We start from the raw sequence: 26,780 nt of genomic DNA, 5'->3' as shown, positions 1-26,780 counted from the left end.
CTGCACAGACCACTAGGGACAAAGGGGGTGTGTATTTTTTAATACAGCACTGTAATCTGTAAGATTACAGTACTGTGTGTGTTTTGTGTCTTTTTACTTTTTTGAAATTGCCGCCGTTCTCCACTCCCGTGCGCCGTAACGCCGCAGGGAACGGAGCTCGGCGGCACTCGGCACTGTGAATCGAGCGGAGGACAGCTCGATCACACAGAGCGGGGGACATCGCTGGATCCAGGGGACAAGGTAAGTAACTCTCCCTGTGTCTCCCCTGCATCGAGCGAAGTCATCCCGAGTCTGGGGGATTACCGCTAGGGAGGTTAAGCAATGGCGGTTGCATTTTATTTAAAGTGGAAGTAAACCCTCCTATTGTTTTCAGCCAAGGAAGCTGCCATCTTGGCCTCTGTTTAATCTGCAACTGCCATGATGCTGCACATGTGATCCTTTATGAAACCAGCCATTGAATGGTTTGACAGTTTGGTTGGGAGCACAAACAAATGTGACAGCTAGCATTTCCGACATGCCTGGAATGTTAACTGTTATTTGAAACTATCAAATCGATGGGTTTACTTCCACTTTAATTTCTTTCAGTTGGAAACCAAGGGGGAAACCAAGGGGGCTGTTAAGTGAATGTAAATGTTTTTTTTTTTTTTTATTTGACCCTCATGGACCCTTTTAACCAATCCATGGACCCCAAGTTAAGAACCCCTGCATGAGTTTAGACAGTGCTCTCTTCCCTCTTATAGTTTACTTTTTTCCTTTCACTTTTCCTTTTGTTTTCACTAAAAATCACATCAACATACAGCTGACATAGGTAAAGAATACGTTTAAGTAAATAATATTGCTGTTACATACATTTAATGCAATCCCACTTCCTTATCTTTTTGGACAATGGTGACATGCCAAGATCTTACAGATGCCCCTTGGAAAGGCTATTTCACCAGCAACTTTCAGGTAGATCTCATTCCTAAACTGTGAGATCTTATAAGATCTTAGGAAAAAAGGCTTGTTTTTCAGAAGATGAGTGTAGTGTCATGTAACACATATCTGAGATGAGGTGCATGATGTCATGCCATACACCATTAAACTGTGACTCTGTCGTGATGGGGGAACATGTTTTTATTTTTTTTTATTTTTTTTAGGTAGAGTCTAAGGTGTTATGGCGCATCCGTGAAGTAACGTGCAAATGTCATTGGTTGGCTGGCAGAGAAGTAGTCAGAAGAAGTCAACTACAGATAAAGTCTACGAGGCTGGTGGCTTGGCTTTGGAAGAGGAGAAGAGAAGAGGCACATTTGCATCTGACAATATGGAGGCTTATTTTGCAACAACTAGCTTAGTAAAAGTGGCAATTTAAAAGGAGGGGGTGGGGGTCTGCTTTAATAAAAAAAAAAATGTAACTTTAGCTTTGTAAGATGTATCATTCAGTTATTATTTAAACTTCCACAACTGACAGTGAACATGAGTTTGTACTCACCCCAGTTTTTAGCGCAGGGTCTTGTGCTCTGGAGTACTGAAATAGAAACTATGAATAACAACAGTATAGTTATATTCCTAAAGGATACACCATGCTTATATAATGCATGTGTTATTTTTGTGACTTACTCTTTTATATACCTCTTGATCATTCCCCTGGAAAACATTAAAAAAACTCATGTTTTTGTTTTAAACAGATCTGAATAAATATCCATGCTACAGTAAATAAAAAAAAACGACACCCTGGTATAACCGTGGCATTCAGATGAAAGAAGACATTCTGCTGGGTGCATTGTGTATCATTAATATTATGTACAGTCAACGTACATCAACTTGAATGGGGCATTGCTGATTCAGTGGTTTTAATCTCCTACAGATAGGGAGGGCACTGCATTAGTTGTTCAATGTACTAGCCCTTCTTACTCAACTTCAGTGTCGTCTTTTGTCCCCAGAAGATAACATTTGCTGCATTATACACAATAAGAATCTTATCACAGGAAAGGAAATATTTGGAAAGAGATATATGGAGGCTAATTTTGAAAATGCTAGTTGCCTGGCTGTCCTGCTTATGCTTTGGCTTCTGAAAACAAGTAAGGTGATCAAAAGTTATATTGTCAATCATGCTTGTTCAGGATCAGTGTCAGAGAAATACTTAGTTCATGACAGATGGACTTGAAATAAGCTAGCAGGAGGTCATTGCAACACTAAATTATTGCAGAAAAGATTCTAAATTTAAAAAGCAAAATGTGCTTCGTAAAATGTGCTTTGTTAATAAAAAAAAAGCACAAATGCATAAAATATATAGGAGATTAACTAACCTTAAAGTGGATGTAAACCCGATTCATGAAATGCCGTGGCTTTCTCCTGCTTCGTTCTTCTGTTATCAGCATGATAACTTCCAAAAAGTTCTCTGACACGTGATAAAACCAACCTAAAAATTTGTGTCAGGGCGGGTGCTATAAACAGATTAGCAGACAACTGGTCATTTCTGTCAGTGCTAGAATCCCTTTAGGACCCAGCACAACTCACCTGACACAGCCTGTGTCTGGGAAACAACAGTGATTGGCCAGCTCACGTTTAAATCACCTGTATCAGCATTCAGTCAGCGCTCGTGTTAGAGTTCACTTGTGTTTGATCCAGCTGATATTTGCTCTGTGACTTTCTTGTTTGACCCGGCTTGTTTGACCTTCCTTGCTTGCTTCTGATTCTGTACCGTTTGGATTCTGATCTACCTGTGTATGACCCAGCTTGCCTAGACTACGCTTTGCCTGATTCTACTAGTACCCACATCTACAGCAGTGAACTACAAGGTCCAGCAATCACCTACCTTCGTCTGCAGCGGTGTACTACAAGTCCCAGCTGACCTGCTCTGCTTAGACCTGCTCATGGTATGTGCTTTGAACTCTTTGTATAATCAGCACACCTGAACTGTTACTTGTTATCTGCACCTAGCCTGACATTAACACGAGCCAATACATAAAGGGAAACCTATCATGAATCCTGAACAGGCTCAGTTGTTTGCACAAGAACTTTGCCGTTTATCGCATCAAGTTCAGGAAATGGCCACAGAGCTCACCAAGGTGCAATCTCCTTCTACTACCACCATTACTAAAACTCCATCTGAACCAAAAATTCCTTTGCCCGACCGGTTTTCTGGTGACCGTAAAGCGTTTTGCAACTTTAAAAACAGCTGCAAATTATATTTCAAGTTGAGGCCATCCTCGTCTGGCCCTGAAACTCAGAGGGTTCAAATCATTATCTCTCTACTACAGGGTGACCCCCAGGCTTGGGCCTTTAACCTGGAACCTAACCATCCAGCCTTACTAACAGTAGATGCCTTCTTTGAAGCCCTTGGGTTGCTATATGATGATCCAGATCGTGCTGCTACTGCAGAATCGACCCTGCGTAACTTAAAACAAGGAACTACCACAGCTGAAATGTATTGCTCAGAGTTTCGCAGGTGGGCCCCGGAATCTGGCTGGAATGATGCAGCTCTCCGCAGCCAGTTTAGAATTGGCCTTTCAGATGCGATTAAAGACGCTCTGGTCAACTTCTCCTATCCAGCCTCACTGGAGGAGGCTATGTGTCTAGCTATTAGAATTGATCTTCCGCCCTCTGATGTTCCAGATGCCAACACCACGATTGAACATTTCTCCAAAATCTGGTCCGATGTAAATCATGCTATTTCCCGCTCTGTGCAGGCTTTTAAGAAAAATGCTGACAAGAAGCGCTCAAAGGCACCAGAATATAAAGTTGGTGACAAAGTGTGGTTATCATCTCGGAATCTGTCCCTGCATGTTCCATCTAAAAAGCTTGGCCCAAAATTCATCGGGCCTTATGAAATCTCGGAGATTGTTAATCCTGTGTCCTACAGATTAAAACTGCCCCCATCCATGCGCATTCCAAATGTCTTTCATGTTTCATTGTTGAAACCTGTTCATTCCAGCCTCCTAGTAAATGAACCAGAACCTGTGGATGTGTTGGACAGTCAAGAATATGAAGTGGCATTTATTCTTGATTCCAGACGAGTGCGCAATTCCTTACAATATCTTGTTCATTGGAAAGGGTTCGGCCCAGAGGATCGATCTTGGGTACCAGCTCGTGATCTTCATGCTGACCGACTTAAGAAGAAGTTCCATCTCCGTTATCCAAGTAAGCCTGGGGGTGCAGGAGCAACCCCTCGAGAAAGGGGGGGTACTGTCAGTGCTAGAATCCCTTTAGGACCCAGCACAACTCACCTGACACAGCCTGTGTCTGGGAAACAACAGTGATTGGCCAGCTCACGTTTAAATCACCTGTATCAGCATTCAGTCAGCGCTCGTGTTAGAGTTCACTTGTGTTTGATCCAGCTGATATTTGCTCTGTGACTTTCTTGTTTGACCCGGCTTGTTTGACCTTCCTTGCTTGCTTCTGATTCTGTACCGTTTGGATTCTGATCTACCTGTGTATGACCCAGCTTGCCTAGACTACGCTTTGCCTGATTCTACTAGTACCCACATCTACAGCAGTGAACTACAAGGTCCAGCAATCACCTACCTTCGTCTGCAGCGGTGTACTACAAGTCCCAGCTGACCTGCTCTGCTTAGACCTGCTCATGGTATGTGCTTTGAACTCTTTGTATAATCAGCACACCTGAACTGTTACTTGTTATCTGCACCTAGCCTGACAATTTCACAGTACAGCTCTGCAAGTCTCTGCCTATGTGGAGAGGGGGTATGTGCCTTTCCTCTAGTAGCTGTCTCAGTGTATGGCAAAACTTCCCTCCCCCTGCTGGAACAGGAAGAGAAAATTCTAACATAACGTGCACTTTCTAAACAGTATATAAGGCTGAAGACAGCAGATATACACGTAAAACGTATGTAGGAAGATTTGTTTCATCTCTGTATATCATCTGAGGCTGTTCACTTTACTGGGTATATGTGAGGGTTTACATCCACTTTAAATAATTTTGCAGTCTTCTTATATTTCTATAAATCCTAATAAATGAGAACATTGGGTGATTCTGGCATTTCTATGGCGTGCCTATGGGAAATTGGACTGTAACTTGGTGCATCTGTTTTACAAAGTTATCGTCCTTAAAGTGTTACTAAACACTTTGCCGCTGTCTCATATTTTTCAAAAGTATATACGGCAATAAAATCAATCCAGGGTAGATTGCATATAAATTAGTATAAGTACCTAATTTTCTCCTTAATGTACTGCAGTCATGTGACACCATTCACATACTCCGCACCGAACTGTGAAATAGGTGGGCAGCGCAAGCAGTAAACTCCGGAGGTATCATGTAGACATTACTCCAGGAACTTCCACTCCTGTCCCTCTGACCACCAATCACAATCTGGGAGCATCAACACAAGCCTCTGCATTGTGTACGTCACGTGAGGTGGCGCTCAGTGTAAATAATCGATCATTCCTTCGGCTCTGCCCTGCAATCCACATTGGCTTATAAGCATGTGTGTGTGGATAGCAAGGGAGGTGAGGAAGATCACTCACTTTATGCAGTCGAAGGCGCCATAAACAAAACTACAAAGTCACGTGGGGCGGCTTGAGGAGAAACACAAAAAAAAAAGCTTCCCAAAAGGCAGCTTATGGAGCATGCCCACAGCCAGTGGCTATGCAATAACTAGAGTGTTGACTGTTATTGCGTTGCCACTGAGGAGAGGGAGGTCTAGGAAAAAGAGAGGATCAACAAGGCATTTAAAACAAATAAAACTATCCATTACTATAAGCTTCAGCAGACAGGCATAATTTGAATTATAAAGCACAAAGAAACATTTTGGGCTTAATGGTATAGATTGTTTGACAAAAAAAGATGGTATATGTAGTATTTAGTATACAGTATGCTTGATTTATATATAATACTAAAGATTTTTTTTTTAAAAATACATATTAATTAGAATATTTAATAAATGGAGCAAAACATGTTAGTGTGATGTTGCTGTATCAACCTGCCCTAGAGTGGATAAATATAATTTTTGACTTCGCTGTACTCAGCTGAGCAGCAATTGGGTTATGAATATTTATTTGATCTCAGCCAATCCCTGGGAGCTAAAGCCAAACAAGATAAATGTTTGGAAAGTATGTTTAGAGCCCTCTTATCCTGGGGCCTCTGCTCCTGGGAGGCAGCCTGTGCTACTGGAGAGCTGTTGCTGTCAGGCCTCAGAATGTTCTTAGCTGAGGACGTTGAAGGAACTTGGGCTTAAGGAAAACTGCTGGATACACTGCCTGTGGGTATCGCAGGGAAGCTGGTTTAGGAGCTGTCTCTGGACATTGTGAGTAGGACCTTGCCTAGAGCTCCGGGGTCATAGAAAGCCTGTATATGTTTTGGAGTATCCTGCATCTTCATCCTCTAGCCTTTATCCTCACCCCTCTACTTGCCTGTGTTCAAGTAATGCAATGCATCTTCAAAAAGACACTCCTAGACTAAGGCTGGTATCAGGGCCTGGCTGCCTTTGAACAGGTAAGGGAAACATGGGTTATATTAAATGGCCCCTCTAGGGGTAAGCACTATGCTGCACATTTTGCTGGGCTGCAAGGCACATCTGTCAGCAAGATGCGCTGGGATGTCATTTAGAATGTGTGGCACTGCTTCACACTAACGCATGTGGATCTCATTGCTGCCTTAGGCTGCTTTCACACTGGGGCGGGAGCGGCGTCGGCGGTAAAGTGCCGCTATTTTTAGCGGCGCTTTACCGTCGTTTTAGCGGCGGTCTGCGGGCGCTGACGGGGTGGTTTTAACCCCCGCTAGCGGCCGAAAAAGGGTTAAAGCCGGCGGTATTGCCGCGGTGTCCCATTGATTTCAATGGGTAGGAGCGGTTTAGGAGCGGTGAATACACCGCTCCTTCACCGCTCCAAAGATGCGGCTAGCAGGACTTTTTTCACCCTCCGGCTTTCACACTGGAGTGAAAGGGGCCAGTTTTTTTCAGGCGCTACACAGGCGCTATTTTTAGCGCTGTAACGCCTGAATACCACCCCAGTGTGAAAGCAGCCTTAGAGAGATGGTACAAAAGTGGACAGCCACTGTATTTTGCTCACCACATTTATTAGAAACCAATGCACTGAGGACACAATCATGGGAACAACCTGTATTAAATCTCAGTTTCTTAAAAGGAAAATTGTAAATGAACATTCACCAATAAACTTACACTGTGAGAAGAAGCAGCAAATCGGAACTAGTTTGTGCCACTGCAAAGCAGGAAGCAGAGCTTTGAAACGTACTGAGCAATTATGACAGCCCCCCCCCCCCCACGTACAGAATCTCACAAAAGTGAGTACACCCCCACACATTTTTGTAAATATTTTATTATATCTTTTCATGTGACAACACTGAAGAAATTACACTTTGCTATAATTTGCTACAATGTAAAGTAGTGAGCGTACAGCTTGTATATCAGTGTAAGTTTGCTGTCCCCTCAAATAACTCAACACACAGATATTAATGTCTAAACCTCTGGCAACAAAAGTGAGTGCACCCCTAAGTGAAAATGTACAAATTGGGCCCAAAGTTTCAATATTTTGTGTGGTCACCATTATTTTCCAGTACTGCCTTAACCCTCTTGGGCATGGAGTTCACTGGAGCTTCACAGGTTGCCACTAGAGTCCTCTTCCACTCCTCCATAACGACATCACAGAGCTGGTGGATATTAGAGATCTTGCACTCTTCCAGCTTGCATTTAAGGGTTTAGGTCTGGAGACATGCTTGGCCAGTCCATCACCTTTACCCTCAGCTTCTTTAGCAAGGCCATGGTCATCTTGGAGGTGTGTTTGGGGTCGTTATCACGTTATCATATCATATTGCCCTGCGGCCCAGTCTCCGAAGCGAGGGGATCATGCTCTGATTCAGTTACAGTACATGTTAGAATTTATGGTTCCCTCAATGAACTGTAGCTGCCCAGTGCCAGAAGCACTCATGTAACCCCAGACCATGACACTCCCATCACCATGCTTGACTGTAGGCAAGACACACATGTCTTTGTACTCCTCTCCTGGTTGCCACACACACTTGAGACCATCTAAACCAAATAAGTTTATCTTGGTCTCATCAGACCACAGGACATAGTTGCAGTAATCCATGTACTTAAGTGGTTGTATACTCGAATTTTTAACTTTTACCTACAGGAAAGCCTATAATAAGGCTTACCTGTAGGTAAAAAAAATATCTCCTAAACCTGTATGGTTTAGGAGATATTCCCCTCGGTATGCGCCGCTGATTGCAGCGGCGCATGCGCACAAGGGGATTCTCGGCCTGAAAATCCGGCAGTGGCCGGTGGCCGGAATGAAATCTCCCGCGCGGGAGTTCCGATACCCGGAAGAAACGCTGAGGGAGCATGTCAGCTCCCTCGGCGTGGATCGGGCCAGATGTCGGGGCCTCGTTCTAAGGTAAGTATTTCATAATGAGCTAGTATGTGGTGCATACTAGCTCATTATGCCTTTTGCTTTGCAGGTTTAAAAAAAAAATAATAATTTGCGGGTTTACTACCGCTTTAGTCTGCTTGTCTTCAGCAAACTGTTTGCAGGCTTTCTTGTGCATCATGTTTAGAAGAGGCTTCATTCTGGGACGACAGCCATGCAGACCAACTTGATGCAGTGTGTGGCGTATGGTCTGAGCACAGACAGGCTGACCCCCCCCCACCCCTTCAACCTCTGCAGCAATGCTGGCAGCACTCATAAGTCTATTTCCCAAAGACAACCTCTGGATATGACGCTGAGCATGTGCACTCAACTTCTTTGGTCGACCATAGCGAGTTCTGTTCTGAGTGGAACGTGTCCTGTTAAACCGCTGTATGGTCTTGGCCACCATGCTGCAGATCAGTTTTAGGGTCTTGCCAATCTTCTTATAGCCTAGGCCATCTTTATGTAGAGCAACAATTCTTTTTTTCCAGATCCTCAGAGAGTTCTTTGCCATGAGGTGCCACGTTGAACTTCCAGTGACCAGTATGAGAGAGTGAGAGCGATAACACAACATTTAACACACCTGCTCCCCATTCACACCTGAGACCTTGTAACACTAATGAGTCACATGACACCGGGGAGGAAAAATGGATAATTGGGCCTAATTTGGAGATTTTCACTTAGGGGTGTACTCACTTTTGTTGCCAGCGTTTTAGACATTAATGGTTGTGTGTTGAGTTATTTTGAGGGGGCAGCAAATTTACATGCTTTTGTGAGATACTGTACATATATAACACCAAACATACTTTTTTTTTTTACCCCTGTATCTAAAAATCATTGAAAAGACTATATACTGCATTTCCTTTAAGGAAATCATGAATGATCTTAAATGCTAATTTCTATGGCAGCACCATGTGATAGAAAACAAAACAAGTTTAAAGCTGACTTGGTTTGTACATCATTTTAAATGGTACAGAACATATTTTTATGCTGAAGCCTGACGCAACTGGATTTAAGTGTATGATGTACAAAACTCACCTTGTTGGGTGACGACTCTGGATGTCAACAGTAAAAACAGGTGCTTAATAGCATACTGTATACTATCTCATTTTCTCATTTCTTACCTCATGTATCTTCATTCTATTGTAAATGGTGCTACAAAGATCCATGACAAAATTGGAAATCTAAAAAACATTTTTGTAAAAGATCAGTTTGTAAATGATCAATGCAACAAGGGTTCTGAAACAGTCTACATGTCTTTACAATTTAGTTAAAATATTTTGAAGAGTATTTTAGTTTTATACTGATTATATAATTAATTTTAAAAGCTGATATTTCACTTGGTCAGCTTGTTTAAGATAAATGACAGTGGGGAAAATGATATGTAATTAAAGCTGAACACCAGGCAGATATAAAATACACAAATTAAAGTAGCTCTCCATTCACTAATAGACCCTCACTTTTTTTTTTTTTTTCATGAAAGCATTGTATGTATCTGAATAAGACTTGACTCAGCATCCTGAAGCCCAGCAAAACACAGACTGGAGGAGGTAGAAGCAGCAAGGAAACTTCACAACAAAGTCAATTGTGCTGCAGTGAAATGAACATGCTGATAGGTGGATAGAGCAGAGTGACAGAGAGATGAGCTTGTCAGTCTGCTGCTTCTTCTTCACTGTCTACTCATAGAGCAGGTGTGGGGGGGGGGGGGGGAAGACACATAAGTGTTATTGAACAGCAGCATAGAAAAATTAGGTCTCCCCGACTGCTAGACAGACTATTTGCTGCGGCAGAGATGTGTAAATCTCAGAACTGGATGGACAGGCATACAATTCCAGGGATTTTTTCATCAGTGTGTTTAGTTGTTTAGCCAGAGTTTATTTTTATACAGTTTGTGGACATTGTGGGGTTGATTTATCAAAGGCACATAGGTTGTTCACTTTGCAAGGGATGTTTTCTTAAGCTTAGTAACTAAGGTGAAAATTTGCAAAGTATAACTGATCGTGTGGGCAATAAAAGCAACAGTATTTTTGCTTGCACATGATTGATGATGGAAGTTATCGTAGCTTCACCTTCACAAAGCTAAGATAAAATACCCCTTGCAAACTGAACAGGCTATAATAAGGCCCCTTTCACACGGAAGCACTTCTAAACTGCCAGTAAAACATTTGAGCTTTTCAGGTGCTTTTTTTTTAGCATGAAAGCGCCTGAAAAGCGCCTCAGTGTGAAAAGGGTCTTAATCAAGCTCAAAGGATTCCAAATACTGCTGCTTGGTGGTTTGTAAGAAGTGGTTGTAAACCCTCGCTCCTAACTTTTAACTATAGGTAAGCCTAAAATTTACCTACAGGTAGTGGAAATATCTCCTAAACGTGCGCCGTCTAGGAGATATTTCACTTGTAGTGCACAGATGATGTAATTGGCACATGCGCTGTGAAGAAACGGACCTCTGTGCCATTTCTACCCCAGCATGTGCCATTACTGATGGCTCCCCCCATGCACATGCACGGGAGTGATGTCACGCGGCTCTGGCAAGACACAGAGCCAGAGTCTGTGGACCCCGGAAGGAAGAGGGGAGAAGATAGACGCAGCCTGCACAGGGGACAGCAAATGGATTAGTTTGCAGGTAAGTGCCACATAGTGGGCTAGTATGCTATGCAATGCATACTAGCCCATTATGCTTTTAATTTGCAGGCTTTGCAGGGAGAAAAAGAGGAAGTAAAACCCATCAGGGTTTACTTCCTCTTTAAGACTCTGTATTTTGCTGTGACAACCCTTTCTCTTTATGACAGCATTCATTCTCCTAGACATGCTTAAATGTTTTTTTTTAAGGAACTTGGCAGATAAATTATTCAAAACATTTAGGAAAACCAACCACAGTCGTTTTTTTCACAGAAAATAGCTTGTTTGATATTGGTTGCATGTTTGGCGGTCATTGCCTTGCTACGGAATGAGTTTTGTAGGGATCAGATGACTGGGGGCACTGCATGATTAATAAGGCAACATTTTGACAAAGTCCCCAAAATCGATGTACAGAAATGCAGCCCCAAAACTGGAACCTTCACCCTTCTTCACTGTTGCCTACAGACTCTCATCCATGTACTAATATTCAGGCCTTCAAGGAGCAAGCTGCTTTCTGTTACAGCCAAATATTGTAAATTAGGACTTAGTCCAGGGCATAGGCAATTCACTTGGTCTTGTTGTCACGTAAGAGGTATGGCTTTTTAGCTTCCATGGTTCCACAGGTTTTTACCACTTTTGAGCTAATGCAGCCTCATAACAGCCAAGTCTGAGCTAATAGTGCCACTGAACATCTTCCAAATTGCCAAAGGAAGACAGCACAATGTGTCTTTCATATGTTTCCTGTAGTCAATCACTTTTTCGATCCAACCTTCTGCAGAACAGCATGTACAGAAAGCACCTGCATTTCTTGAATTGCAAGATGTTTAAGGCTCTGTTATAACCACATCTCAAATAAAAATGTTATTGTAAGCAAGATAAAATATGAACTAAGGGGTAGCTGTATTTAATATTGAGCATGACAAGTCTCCTGGTAGAGGGATTTATATCTCTCCTAGCTCCTTACGTAAATGATTCTAGATCTCTCAGACAGGCCAGGCATTGTTATACATGTGCCTTCTAATAAAAGGTTAGGAGACATGTGGGTTTCCTCCAGGTACTCCGGTTTTCTTCCCACAATCCAAAGACATGCAGGTAGGTTAATTGGCTTCTGTCCAAAATTGGCCCTAGTATATGAATGGGGACCTTGGATTGTGGGCTCCTTGTGGGTAGGGACCAATGTGAGTGTGCAATGTACAGGGATAGGGACAATAGTAGATACTCACTCAGGTTAAACTGGATGGACTGGTGTCTTTATTCAACCTTACTAACTATGAAACTATGAAACTATGCCGCATACATATGTCAGAATAAACTCTGGCGGTTTTTCCGACGGAGTTCCGCCGAAACTGTCTTGCCTACACACGATCACACCAAAGTCCGACCGTCTAGAACAGGGATCCTCAAACTACGGCCCTCCAGCTGTTGCGAAACTACACATCCCATGAGGCATTGCAAAACTCTGACATTCACAGACATGGCTAGGCATGATGGGAATTGTAGTTCCTGAACAACTGGAGGGCCGTAGTTTGAAGACCCATGGTCTAGAACATGGTGACATACAACACGTATGACGGGACTAGAAAAAGGAAGTTCAATAGCCGGTAGCCAATAGCTGCCGTACTTGCTTCAGAGCATGCATCGTTTTTGGTCCGTTGGAACAGCATACAGATGAGCGGTTTTCCCAATAGGAATTGATTCCGTACAAAATATTTAGAACATGTTCTATTTCTAGGCCTGTCAAAATTTTCGAAGAAAAAAAGTCAGATGAGGCACACACACAATTGGAATATCCGATGAAAAGATTCCGTCTGACTTTTTCTGCTGGAAAGTCCAACCATGTGTACACAGCATTAGTATAATTTTACCCTTCAAGTTCATGAGCTTTTGGATGGAAGTTCAATGAAATTGGATAGTGTGGAAACTGTCTTTTGAAAGTTTAGCAACAGCATATGGATGTTGAGATTTGATGTGCATTTTTTTTTTTAAACCTGAATTATAAAGGAAGCCTTGACTAGTTTTGAACCACATAAAGTGCGCCTGACCATTGGTCTGCTCTGGTGAAGGCTGACATTCTTGGAGGTGACACAATCTTTTCTAACTGTGTACACTATAGATGGATAGCTTTATGGATAGGCCGATAAGCAGGTACATATAAAGATCACCTATTAAACCCCTTCTTAAAGCGGTTGTATACCCGCTGAATTTTTTTTTACTCACCTGCAAAGGAAAAGGCATAATGAGCTAGTATGCACCGCATACTAGCTTATTATGAAATACTTACCTTAGAACGAGGCCTCGAAATCTGGCCCGATCCACGCCAAGGGAGCTGACATGTTCCCTCGGCGCTTCTTCCGGGTATTGCGGCTCCGGTGCTGTGAGTGGCTCCCGCATGCACGTGGGAGATTTCTTCCCGGCAGGGTCCGGTGTCTGCCGGACTTTCAGTCTGCAGTCAGCGGCGCATTGCGAGAGGAATATCTCCTAAACGGTACAGGTTTAGGAGATAATTTTTTTACCTACAGGTAAGCCTTATTATAGGCTTTCCTGTAGGTAAAAGTCCCAAAATTTACTATACAACCACTTTAACCTCCCTGGCGGTATGATTAGTTCTGGTTTTAGGTGCTGAAAGCGGTACAATTATTTTGCATGGTAATTTGGCGTTTTATATTGTAGTCCTGTAATTCTTAGGAATAACTCTCTTAAATCTATTCAAACCAGGACAGCTCGATCACACAGCGTGGAGGACATCGCTGGATCCAGGGGACAAGGTAAGTAACCCTCCCTGTGTCCTCCCTGTATCCAGCGATGCGATCCCGAGTCTGGCTCAGGGTTACCGCTCGTGGATCTAAAATCCCAACCCGAGCCAGACTCGGGATCACCGCTAGGGAGGTTAAGTACTGCAAATATTATATGTGCTATAAGAATGTGATCATTAGGTTTGTTTTGCCTAAAAAAACTAATTGGTAAAACATTTATGTTATACAGTTAAGATTTATACTAAGGTTTCTCCTTTTGGAACACTGGCTCCAAACATTAATCTGTAGAAGCACACATAGTTAATGTGCTAGGCACAGTGAGTGTCCAGGATAAATCAATAATGCTTGTTTCTACAGAAATGTAAACTAATAGGGGAATACCTTGTGGATGTGCTAAATGCTTCCTGGAAAGTTACAGTGAAATTTGTATTACGATTTATTGGCTAGAAAAGTTGGCCTAGTTCATCTGATACTCGTTTTACTAGTGGGAACAGCAGACATGAGTTTTGCCTATATTATGCACATACCATACAGTGGGGAAAATTGTTTGACCCCCTGCAGATTTTGTAAGTTTGCCCACTTACAAAGAAATGAAGGGTCTATCATTTTTATCATAGGTGTATTATAAATGATAGAGACAGAGTATCAACCAAAAATCCAGAAAAAAACATGATACAAATGTAATAAATTGAGTTGCATTTCAATGAGTAAAATAAGTATTTGATCCCCAAGCAAAACATGACTTAGTACTTGGTGAATAAATCCTTGTTGGCAAGCACATAGATAAGGTATTTCTTGTAGTTGGTGATCAGGTTTGCACACATCTCAGGAAGGATTTTGGTCCACTGTTCTTTACAAATCTTATCTAATTCCTTAAGGTTTCTTGGCTGTCACTTGGAAACTTGAGGTTTCAGCTCCCTGCATACATTTTCTATAGGATTAAGGTTTGGAGACTGGCTAGGCCACTCTATGACCTTATGAAACAAAAAGAGGGGTTTCTGGTTTAAATGAGGTGTGTAGAATCACACAGCATCATCCCTATCTATATGCAAGAAAAAGAAAAGACTATAACCACTAGACGACCAGCCTCTGCAGTTATACTGCGGCAGGTTGGCTTGCCTGGGCAAATCACCGTAGGTATATGTTGGCTGCTTTAAGACCACTAGGGAGCGCGTGCACGCCACTGGAGACACAACAACGGAGCTGATGCACATGCCCGGCAGCTGTGATGTTTGCCGAGCACCCACCATCGCCCCTGAGAGACACAGAACGGAGGTCTGTCAATATAAACAGACAGATCTACATTCTGTCAGGGGTGAGGAGACACATCTGCTGTTCATAAGTATGAACAATGATTGGTCCCATCCCCCTACAGTTAGAATCACATCCTAGGACACACATTTAACCCCTTGACCGCCCCCTAGTGTTAACCCCTTCCCTGCCAGTCACAGTCACTGTCCCAATAAAAATCACACATTGCTGCCATTACTAGTAAAAAAAATGACATAAATCTATCCCCTATTTTGTAGACACTATGACTTTTGCGCAAATCAATCAATATACGCTTATTGCGGTTTTTGTTTTAACAAAAATATGTAGAAGAATACATATCAGCCTAAACTGGGGAAGGGGATATTTATTATTATTTGGGGGATATTTATTATAGCAAAAAGTAAAAATATTGCTTTTTTTTTTTTTTTTTTTAATTGTCGCTCTATTTTTGTTTATAGCACAAAAAATACAAATTGCAGAGGTGATCAAATACCACCAAACGAAAGGTCTTTGGTACAACTTCACAAGACCACGCAATTGTCAAAGTGACGCAGTGCTGTATCACAAATGGTCTTGTCAGGAAGGGGGTAAATCCTTCCCAGCTGAAGTGATTAAATGAGGTAGATCTGGCATGGCTAAAAGATGGGTCAATGTAACAAGACATGTTTTAATCATGAATAAAACATGTCTTGTCTTGTCTTTTATCTTTTTTTTATTTATTTTTTGATCTACCTCATTTAAAGTCCCAAACCCTCTTTTTACTTTTCCCACTCTATGACCTTAAACTGGAGTCCCCCCCCCCCCCCCCCCCAGCAAAAAAATAAAAGTCAACAGCTACACATACTGTAGCTGCTGACTTTTAATATTAGGACACCTACCTGTCCTGGAATCCAGCGATGTCGGCAACCCAGTCATTGTTTCCATTGGCTCTCGGGTGCTGCCGCCTTTTGGCTTCACAGCCAGTTCTGTACTGTGCATATGCGCAGCACGCTGCACTTTCTAAATGGCCTAACGGCAGTGGAAGGAGGAGGGGGGCAAACTTCCGAGTGATCTCACCGCAGGGAGATCTCTCGGAAGTGGGGTGGGTACCTGTCAAAAACAGGTACAAGCTCCGCTCCCCCGCCCCGAAAGGTGCCGAATGTGGCCATGGAGGGGGGGAGAAAGCAGATAAGCGGAGCTTACACTTTTGTGTGCTTCCTCTTGAGCTACTCCTTTGTTGCTTTGGCGGTATGTTTTGGGTCATTGTCATGCTGAAAGACCCATTCATGACCCATCTTCAGTGTTCTGACTAAGGGAAGAAGGTTCTCATCCAAGATTTTATAATACATGGCCCTAACCATTGGCTTCTCAATGTGGAAAATTCAGTATGTACCTTTAGCAGAGAAACAGCCCCGAAGCATAATGTTTCCACCTCCATGCTTGACTGTGGGGATGGTGTTCTGAGGTCATAATCAGCATTTTTCTTCCTCTAAACACAGCACTTCCCCCTCCTCAAGAAGGTGCATGTACAGTCATGCCAATGAACATCTAAATGATTCAGAGAAGGATTGGGAGAAAGTGGTGTGGTCAGATGAGACCAAAATTGAGCACTTTGACATTAACTCGACTCGCTGTGTTTGGAGGAAGAAAAATGCTGACTATGACCCTAGGAACACCATCCCTACAGTCAAGCACAGAGGTGGAAACATGATGCTTTGAGGCTGTTTCTCTGCTAAAGTTACAGGTCAATTTTGCCACATTAAGGGGTCAATGGACAGGGCCATGTATTGTAAAATCTTTGATGAGAATCTTCTTCCCTCAGCTAGAACATTGAAGATGGGTCGTGGATGGGTCTTCCAGCATAAACAATGACCCAAAACATACCACCAAGGCAAAAAAGGAGTGGCTCAAGAAGAAGCACATTAAGGTCATGGAGTCTCCAGACCTTAATCCTATAGAAAAATCTATGAATGGAGCAGAAACTTCGAGTTGCCAAGTGACAGCCAAAAACCTTAAGGATTTAGAGAAGATATGTAAAGAAGAGTGGACCAAAATCCCACCTGAAATGTGTGCAAACCTGGTCACTAACTACAAGAAATGTCTTACCTCTGTGCTTGCCAATGAGGGTTAAGCCACCAAGGGTTTAGCCATCAAGTACTAAGTCATGTTTTGCTTGAGGATCAAATACTTATTTTACTAAATTTAAAGGTCTTGTTTTATGTGTTTTCTCTGGATTTTTGGTTGATATTCTGTCTCTATCATTTAAAATACACCTATGATAAAAATTATAGACCCGTCATTTCTTTGTAAGTACACGTAAACGTAAACGTACAAAATTGTCAGGGGGTCAAATAATTCTTTTCCCCACTGTATGTTTGCAAAAAATGTGTTCTTTTACTGCCTTTTAATGTATTTTTATATAAACTGTAATCTACTATTAATCAATCGATCAATCAGTCAATCAATCCATCAGTCATCAAGGACTTACAATCATAATACTTTCTATAACTAAATATTTTGTATTTTAGTCACAGATATGAAATGGCTTTTGTATCATCCAGGGGCAGCCTGTCCATTAAAGGTGCATGGGCGTTGCCCCCTGTCCATCGCCACCTCCCCTATCCAATGCGTCTGGCCCCTTTTAGGACATCAGTGTATGAATTCCAATGAGGAGGGGCTGTTTTTTTGAAGCACTGATTCGAGCCAGAGGCTCCAATAGGCTTCAATGTAGGGTGATCTTGGGTCGCAGAGAGTGAGCTATCAGCCCACCTAGGTGTGTTACAACAGCGAATGAATATTTGCTGTTGTAACACTGATGCTCCTCCCGGTCAATCAGGAAGCAGGTTTTGACACCGGTCACTCGACTGGCTGAAAGGACAGGCGATCCTATTGGATGCCTAGGAGGAGGAGGGGAGGAGCTGGAATCGGCCATGGAGGAGAGGACTTGGAGCCGAGCCGCTGCACCACACTGCCTGCCAACCTCCCGCCACGATGGGGTAAGTACCGAACTGTCCAGCAACAGCAGGGGGGGGTGTCGCTCGAGGGGGGGTGGTTGTTTGCCACCCCTTCCTCAAAAGAAAAACACCAGCTGCCACTGGTATCATCTATTTAATTTTGACTAGTAGCAAAAGACTGTAGTGTGTAAAACTGAACACTGATTAGTTCCTGGAGCAAATAATTCAAAATATAGCAACACAGAATTACCCATCACATTATATAATGAATCGGGACACTAACAGACTTATCATTAGCATAAAATTCTATCTAATAAACTGCCAAATGTCTCACATTTGCCAATTGCATATATGGAGTTAACTGAAAAGTATGGATTCAAATATATGTACATTTTTTTTCTGCAAAAAATTGATTGACCTATGGTATCTTAGCTTAGGATCTGCACCCTGTGGGCAGATATAGAGGCTGAATTATAAATCTTTGTACAACACATACACTTATATTCATGACAGTATTAACGGGGTTTATTTAATAAAACTTGAGAGTTCAAAATTTGGTGCAGTTGTGCAAGATAACCAATCAGCTTTTAACTTGAACTTGTTCAATTAAGCTTTGACAAAAAACATTGAAGCTGATTGGTCTCTATGCAGAGCTGCACCAGATTTTGCACAATCCAGTTTTTGTAAATCAACCCAAATATGTTGATTGGATTTAGGCATAGTAGCTGCAGTCAGCCACTTTAACGCCTCATTAATACTTTTGTATAGTTGTGTTTACAAAGAGCTCTCAATATGGATTTTTGGTTTTGCAGAACCCTTATGTGAAAATCTAAAGAAAATTGATAAAAAAGACAACACCCTTGCATTGTAATATTGATGAGATTTGTTTTACACACACATAATGCTTTTTTTTCTGTTGTTACCTGTGGTTGATCCAATAGTGCTGTCCACTGGCTAAAGCAGAATGCTAATCTCTAGGGATAAAAGAAGAAAAGGGAGCATGACCAGTAAGATGTTTCTTAAAGTGAGAATGTGCCACGCAATGTAGGCAAAAGCAATAGATTTATTTAATGTCAGCTCCACCACTGACAAACTTCTTGTTTCTTAGCCAAAAGAAGAAGGCTTGGGCTACATTTGTACAAATTGAGGCTTACACAGTGCTGAGGACTCTCCCCTGCCTTCATGTGACAGCACTGGGTGCTTGAGCAGCCAGGTCCCATGCAACAGCTCAGTCACATAGGAGGAAAGAAAGTCATATATTCCCTTTATCTTAAAGCATCGGGTACTTTTTTGCCCTTAGTTATCAAATGATGTAGTGGGGGAATGAAAGGAAATTTAAAGCAGATGGTGGAACTGTCATAAAAGTTAACCCGCTGTTTTCCTTATTTGACCTGCTATTTGCATATTTTAATTAATATATAAATATAAAGAAAAAAGTGTGGCGCTAATTAACATGGGGGGGGGGGGGGTATTTACTAAAGGCAAATCCACTTTGCACTACAAGTGCACTTGGAAGTGCAGTCGCTGTAGATCCGAGGGGGACATGCAAGGAAAATTAAAAAAACAGCAGTTTTGCTTATACATGATTGGATGATAAAATCAGCAGAGCCTTCACTCATTTCAGATCTCCCCCTAAGATCTATAGTGACTACACTTCCACGTGCACTTGCAGTACACTTGTAGTGCAAAGTGGATTTTCCTTTAGTAAATCAACCCCTAAGTGTACCAAATGTTATAATGTGTGAACATCATTATGTCTATACTGATAGAGTAATGTATAAAGTGCATATCAACTGATGCAAGGAATGTGAAATATGTGAACATCAACACAATATAGACAATGTATACCAGTATTAAAAGTGCATCAGTGTTTATACAAATAAATCAATTAGTGCAAAATATTATTGCACAAACAAAGTGTAAGTAGAACCAAAAAAAGTGCATAAGTGCTGATAATTAATAGCCACAATGAAGTGAATAACCGCAGGTTTGTTCAATGAAAAACAAAGTCCACCATAGTCTGCTTAAAAATGTCAACACAGTAAACCAGAAGGGTATAAGATGGAAGACTGAAGATGAAAACCGATGCAAGATCACCCAGGATAGTACATCTTCCACCCAGGGGAAGGGGCAGGTACTCTTATTGGAGACTGTAGACCCACATGCCAGCGGCATCGAGTCAACCAAGCTTGGGATAGAAATGCAAACTCTGGTGCAGGTCACCAAAAATCCTGGCAGTGTGCACGAAAATCCCGTCCAACGTATAATCAATAATGAGGGTCATAAAGAGAAAAACGCCTCCACATGGTGTAGGTCAAAAATGGATGGATTTATTTAAAAGAAGTACAAATATCATGAAGATGTGTACAGATAAAAAATGTGATCACAAATTCAAACCCAATGTATGGAACTGGCTACAAAAAAGCTCCTAAGCTTGGTTGACTCGCTGCCGCTGGCACATGGGTCCACAGTCTCCGGTAAGAGTACCTACCACTTCCCCTGGGTGGAGGATGCACTATCCTGTTTGATCTTGCATCAGTTATACACTCATCACCACTCTATCCTGGCATAGACTTTGATCTTAGGTCTTCCATCTTATACCTTTCTGGTTTACTGAGGTGACAGTTTTGAGCAGCCTTGATGGACTTTGTTTTTCATTAAACAAACCTGTGGTTATTCACTTCATTGTGACTACTAATTATCAGCACGTATGCAGTTTTTTGTGGTTCTACTTACTCTTTGTTTGTGTGATGATATTTTGCACTAATTGATTTTTTTGTATAAGCACTGATGCACTTTAAATATTGGTATACATGGCCTATATTGTGTTGATGTTCACATATTTCACATTCCTTGCATCAGTTTATATGCACTTTATACACTGCTCTGTCAGTATACACATACTTATGTTCACACATCATAACATATGGTACACTTACTCATACTCATGCTCATACTCACTTATGTTAATTAGCGCTGCACTTTTTACTTCATTCACTGATACAATTTTGGCACATTGTAGTGTCAGCTGTCTACAATATTTGTGTTAAGCGCAGTCTTCTAATCCATTCATATATTTTCCTATTTCAGCATCATAACCTTCCGAGGATTTTTTTTCAAGTGCCCTTGTAATCTTGAAATCTAGGTATTTCTCTAATGGAAATAATAATTTTGTTGTGTCCCCTTTGACTACTGTATGTAGCTATTGGTTACTGCCCCTGCTAGGTACGGGGAAGGGCTTGTCAGCCACTGACTTTGTTAAACATTGTGTGCATTTTTATATAATAGTGCCCCAAGTTTAAGGGTTGCTGTAAATGCTTAACTGAAGATCATGGACAGGCAGGTTGCCTGCTTTAGATTCCGTTACTGCATCCTTTCACTAGAATGTTTGCTGTAACAATTTGGAACATATCTTCCATGTATAATTCATTTTTTATAATTCAATTCTCATAATTACACTGCAAAAAGACTTCCATGATGTTATTTTGGATTCCAAGATAATCAGCTAATCTAGGTTTATATAAGCAGATCTGACTTCTTAATTGAAACATTAGCTTTTAAAACCTTTCTCATACACCTTTATGACCAATAGTTTTTGTTGTTCTACACATGAACCATATGCCCAACTATTGCATGGGGCAATAAACATGACGACACAATCACTATTTGTGGTCATTTATACAATTGTTTTTCCATTCCAGATATCAGTTGTGCACATTATCTAGTGATATTAAAATTGTAATACCATTCACTTTGCAGTTACTGACACAACCTGTTTTAATTATAATTGGCCAAAAGGTTTCCCTATCCATGAGCACAAGATGAAAACTCAGAACATTTATAGATGGGGACTTGATAAAAAAAAAAAACTGTGGTCAACAGGCTGCTATCTAACCCAATGGCCAGGTCACCCCTTTAACTATAAGAGAGCAAAACTCTTGAAGAAAATTTTAACTATAAGGCTTCTCTCCAGTATTTTGGTTCCTATCGTTCACAATGATGTAAAAAAAAAAAAAGTACTCTTTTCTTAATGTAACCAAAATGTTTTGATTTTTTTAAGCTGACAACTTAGTAAGTGTGGAATTATTTGTTGGATTTGATGCACATTGTTGGTTTTTATGCAAATAGACGCTGGAGAGTTCCAGCTGCCATTGAGTGAGCCTATGATTCTGGTCTGTCCCTGAACAGTTAAGAATTAATGGACTATCCTGCCCTCAGTTTATTTATTGATATATAGATATCCCAAAAAGGGACTACATTTTGCAGAGGACACTAAAATAAAAATAATAAATTGCAGAGGTGCATTGGAACAGTGGTGTGGCTTCCAATATGCAGGTATAAGAAAATGACATTCATGTTGTAAATTGTATTCACTAAACATTGTTAAACATTGTTAATGGTAATATTCATCTTGGCACTTAAGTACATTTTCTGCTATGTTCCATAATCTTCCATAAATCAGGCTGCGACTCCTGGCATATATGTATTACTGCTGTATATGCAATTATTACAATATTTTAAATAATATGCAAACAATCTACAATGACAAAACTAAACAGAAGTGAACAAATACCTCACTTTCTGGAATGTTCATATCGACCATATATTGTGCTGCCGATTGAGGGAAACCTGAAAAGAAAAGAAAGTAGGGATATTTTAAAACATACACAAACATAAAAGAAAACTTGAATTGTGTAAACAAAAGTAACTTCTTTTATAATTACAAAAGGCTATTTTGATATTTACATTTACTGCAAATATCACCCATGCTTCTTGCAGCAAATATACCCATACCCTTAAACAGGATATAATCTACAATGAAACAATGATTATTGGTCACCTGCCTAAAAAAATAAAAAAAAATAAGGATGAAATCATAAACACAAAAGCATAATAATGTTACTTTATTAGCAAGCATGAACAAGTTTAAAATACATCAGAATAATTGTGTTTAATTACTGTAATATCCTTAATTAATATATTTTTTTTCTTCTATTAATTCTTACAGCTATCATCATCAAACTGGCAAATGGCACTTATGCCATTGTCTTTTAAATTCCCTGCTCGTAGACATTACTTTTGAAAAGCTGTTTCAAAACACTAATGTATTTTCATAATTTTTTTATGTTTGAAATGTAATCCCTTATTTATGATAAATCAGGTTTTATGTGCGTATTATTAAATAAAATTTTAGAATGTAAAATGTTTCTATTTGAAAATTTACATAACACCTAACTCATACCTCAGTTCTTTTCAGATCATAATACTTTTAGTGCCAAAATTAGATAAGAGTATAGTATGTAGACTTACTGAAATACACTAGGAACTTCCTTCTGTTTCAGCAGTATTTTTAAATTAGACCAAGGGCGTGCAACCCATGAGTTAGGACCTCCAGAGGTCTCAATATGTTTCTCAGGGTGCCGTTTACACTATAGTCATTATGTAAGCTTCATAAGTTTTACTCAGCTTTCATAATTTCATAATTTGAAAGGTCACTTGATATCACCATGTAACCAGTATTTAATAAAACAAATAAAATAAAGGGTAATGTCTTACCAGAGGATAGATGAAGAGCACCCAAGCAGCAGACTGCAAACAGCAATGGCAGAGAAGGACGATATTTTCCAGATTTACTGTTAAGGAACTCTCTCTTTTTCTCTGTAAGGGATTTGCCTCTCTTGTGGCTCCAAGCCCTGAGCATCTTGCCAGGAAATGTTAATGGTGAGGTCTGGCTCATCCACAGTTCAGCTCTATCTCTTTAAATGTAACACTGTATCCCATAGGAGTGCAAGCAATCAGCACCTGGCAGGATCTTACTTTCTCTGCTGGTATCATGCTGAGCTCTTATTTATCAGACATTGCCCCCCCAAATCAATGTTGCCTGATTAGCTGAGGGTTGAGTAAGAGGGGAAGAACAGAGGATCTATATTATTGCACAATAGGGAATTTTATAACTAACACTGAACTGTGGTGGATAGGAAATGCTGCTTATGAACACTATGTGATATCACAACACGTGCCTTCTGAAATATAATGGGTTTTTCGCTTCCTATGGAGTTTATTAACAATTGCTATTTAGTGACATTTACTGATCCTTGTAAGGGGATATTTACCATGAAACCTGCTTTACAAGAAATTGCATTGAGATGATCTAGTTTATTGTTTGTCTGCAAGAACTGTTCTCTGTCCAAAGTGGCTTGTTTATTATCTCTTTTCAGCAGACTTTTATGGTGTCATTGTACAGTTTGCTTACACTACAGTATTTAGTGTTAAATTTTAATCCCAATTTGTCAATTTGACAAGCCCCCAGAGAAATCATTTTTAATGTTTACAGTGTCTTATTCGATGCTATTGGTTTAATGAGGTTAGTAGGGGAGTCATTAGCTGGCAATTATACAATGCAGATAAATTATCTCCAATGGTTTGTTTCTAGAACTCAGTGGAAGTCTTAGAATGCCTCTACATTTTTCAAAATCTCAAAGCAAACGTGTGTTTTTCCCATTTAGGGCAAAGCAACAGGTTTGCTTGCAAAGCCTAACTCCATGTTTTTTTTTTTTCTTTTCACAGTTTCCCCAGCAGTGGTAAAAACAAGGAAAAAAAATCAGCTCTAACTACGATACTCACCTCCTCTTCTGAGCTGCCCCCAACACTAATTACATTTCATTACTAGATATCCTCAGTCTTGAGGACTCACGGTGTAGTTAAGAAAAAAGTTAAGAAAAGTACCGGTATGTGTCACTGGAAAAGAGGGAAGTAAAAAAAACTGTTGTTTGCCCTGAATGGGCTTCAAACTATTTAAAAGGTAATAAAGTTTGTGGGCATTGGTAGAATTGTGAAAGATCTGGAGCACCCTCGGGGACATAATGATGTGGTGCACAATAAATGGTGGGTGTGGCTAAATTGTGCTAACAGATTAATTAAAACCTATAATCCAGTCCATCTGTCTGGAACAGTTTTCTTTTTTTTGGTTACTTGTTGTATAGCAATCATCTCCTGTGCTGTGCTCTGTCACATCCCCCTATCATCAATCATTTACAGCCAATTGCTTGGTTAAAGCTATGAATATGATATTGAGCACAGCACTGGAGATAAATTTCAAATTCTATTCTGTCATGGTAATTTTTCGCCTCTGAACTCCATGTTTTTTAGGGTTGAAAATGTTTTTATTGGTAGAATAAACATTACATCAGAAATACATTTGACATACCACTTAGAGGAAAGCGGCAACATGCGCGCCAAATGGCTATCGCCTACAGCTGCTCTGGCACTGGAAGGTTTCGTAAATATTCTTGGATTAAATTTATGTCAAACAATAGAGGATCAGTAGGTGGAGAGAAAGGGGAAAGAAAGATAAAGGCAGAAAGAATTGGAGAGGAAGGTGGGGGAAAGGGGGAAGGGGTCTGCTGGGAGAGCCTGGGATGGAAAGACAGCAACTTGGCAGTTGAAGACTATCTCTATATTTTTAGAGAGAGGTTATGGTGGGGGCAGAGCTGAGCTCAGAGGAACAGGGAGCATGCCAGCCAGGGTATCTGAGGAAGTGAAGCGCAGCCAGACTGACCACAAAATGTTATACTTGTTTAAAGTGTTGTTGTCGAGTGCTGACATCTCCTCCATTCTCATGATATCATTTACTGTGGAGACCCAAAGGGAAAATGGAGGGGTGGTGGTTGTTTTCCAAAAAGGGGATCAGTTGATCGGGCCGCTGATAGAAAAAAACTTTGAAAGACATAGTTTCTGGGAGGCTATCGATCCTGGCAACATGGAAAGAAGGGCTATCTCAGGGGTTAGCTGTAAAGATTCCTCGTATATATTATTATATGCCTGAAAAACCTGCTTCCAGAAGGGTCGTATCCGTTCACACGGATATGAAGATAAGTGCCCGTGGCTTCATTGTATCACCAGCAGGAGGATGAGGTAGATGGGAAAATTTTATGTAGCGTAGCGGGGTACCAGTACCATGTGAGTAACATGAGCCAGAGGACTTATGTGTGAAGTGGTACGCAGTCTGCCATTCCTCTCTGGAGAGGGTTTTTCCCAGGTCTGCCGACCACATCCTCATGTACGTGGGCATATCATCCTGAGTGAGGACTTGGGTTAAGCTATAAATGTGAGAAAGTAGATGTCTGGGTAGCTCCTGGAGGGAACTTAGATGTGCGAATTCTGTGAGTGGGCGATGAATTTAAGATGAGAGGAATAGTTATTTTGCGAAGGCTTGTAAGCCAATCGCATGTCCCCTCAGGGACAGTCAGGGTCCCGGTTCCCGAATGGATGAAAGTGTGTGCCTGAGGCTAGGAGGAGCAGTGAAGTGAGCCCAGTTGATGGGCCGATGCCCTGAGAGAAGGCCAGACTGTCAAAGAGGATAAGGTGGAGGGATCCGAGGAAAGAACCTTGCATAGCCCTCTCCTATACCAAAGAACAAAGACGGCTATAGTTAGAGGTGAGGTGTCAGATAAATGGGAGAAGCTGCCCTTGTAACCCCAGAGGGGAGCCCAGAGGTCGAATGGAGCTCGGTCCTGCTCGAACATTACTGAGGCCTTTTGAAATGGTCATGGGAACCATTCCAGAGTACAGGCCATGAGAGTAGATTTGTAATAAATTTTGTAATCTCGTGCCACCTTGTAGCTTTGGGCGTGTGAGTAGTTTATACTTAACTCTGGATAACCCCTTAGATAAAAGGAATGGAGAGGGAGCGTAGGGCCAAAAAAAGGATTTAGGAATGGTGACTGGTACTGTTTGGAAAAGATATAATAATTTGGGAAGGGTTGGACTCAATGTTTTTAACTCTTTGACAACGTTGTCAATATTTAAATGGTGAAAGGCGAAGATTTAATTTTATGTGATGTGATGT

General features: G+C 41.1%; 1 protein-coding gene across 1 annotated transcript in view; it reads right to left on the bottom strand.

The window, feature by feature from the left end:
• Positions 1–23,760, bottom strand: part of NMS (neuromedin S) — a 37,356-nt gene extending 13,596 nt beyond the window's left edge. Inside the window, exons 1-6 of the mRNA XM_077484607.1 lie at positions 23,489–23,760; positions 22,506–22,561; positions 18,856–18,906; positions 9,483–9,542; positions 1,597–1,623; positions 1,469–1,516 (exon numbers count right to left, since the gene is read on the bottom strand). Coding sequence (XP_077340733.1) covers positions 1,469–1,516; positions 1,597–1,623; positions 9,483–9,542; positions 18,856–18,906; positions 22,506–22,561; positions 23,489–23,669 — 423 coding nt within the window. The 5' untranslated portion in view covers positions 23,670–23,760. The remainder of the gene's footprint in view (positions 1–1,468; positions 1,517–1,596; positions 1,624–9,482; positions 9,543–18,855; positions 18,907–22,505; positions 22,562–23,488) is intronic.
• Between the last annotated feature and the right edge of the window lie 3,020 nt (positions 23,761–26,780).

Source organism: Lithobates pipiens, unplaced genomic scaffold, assembly GCF_037356315.1.
Source record: "Lithobates pipiens isolate NorthernLeopardFrog02 unplaced genomic scaffold, aLitPip1_a1.2 Scaffold_16, whole genome shotgun sequence".
Lineage (NCBI taxonomy): Eukaryota > Metazoa > Chordata > Amphibia > Anura > Ranidae > Lithobates > Lithobates pipiens.
Note: the sequence above shows the minus strand (reverse complement) of the source record. Positions and strands in the feature narration are given on the sequence as shown.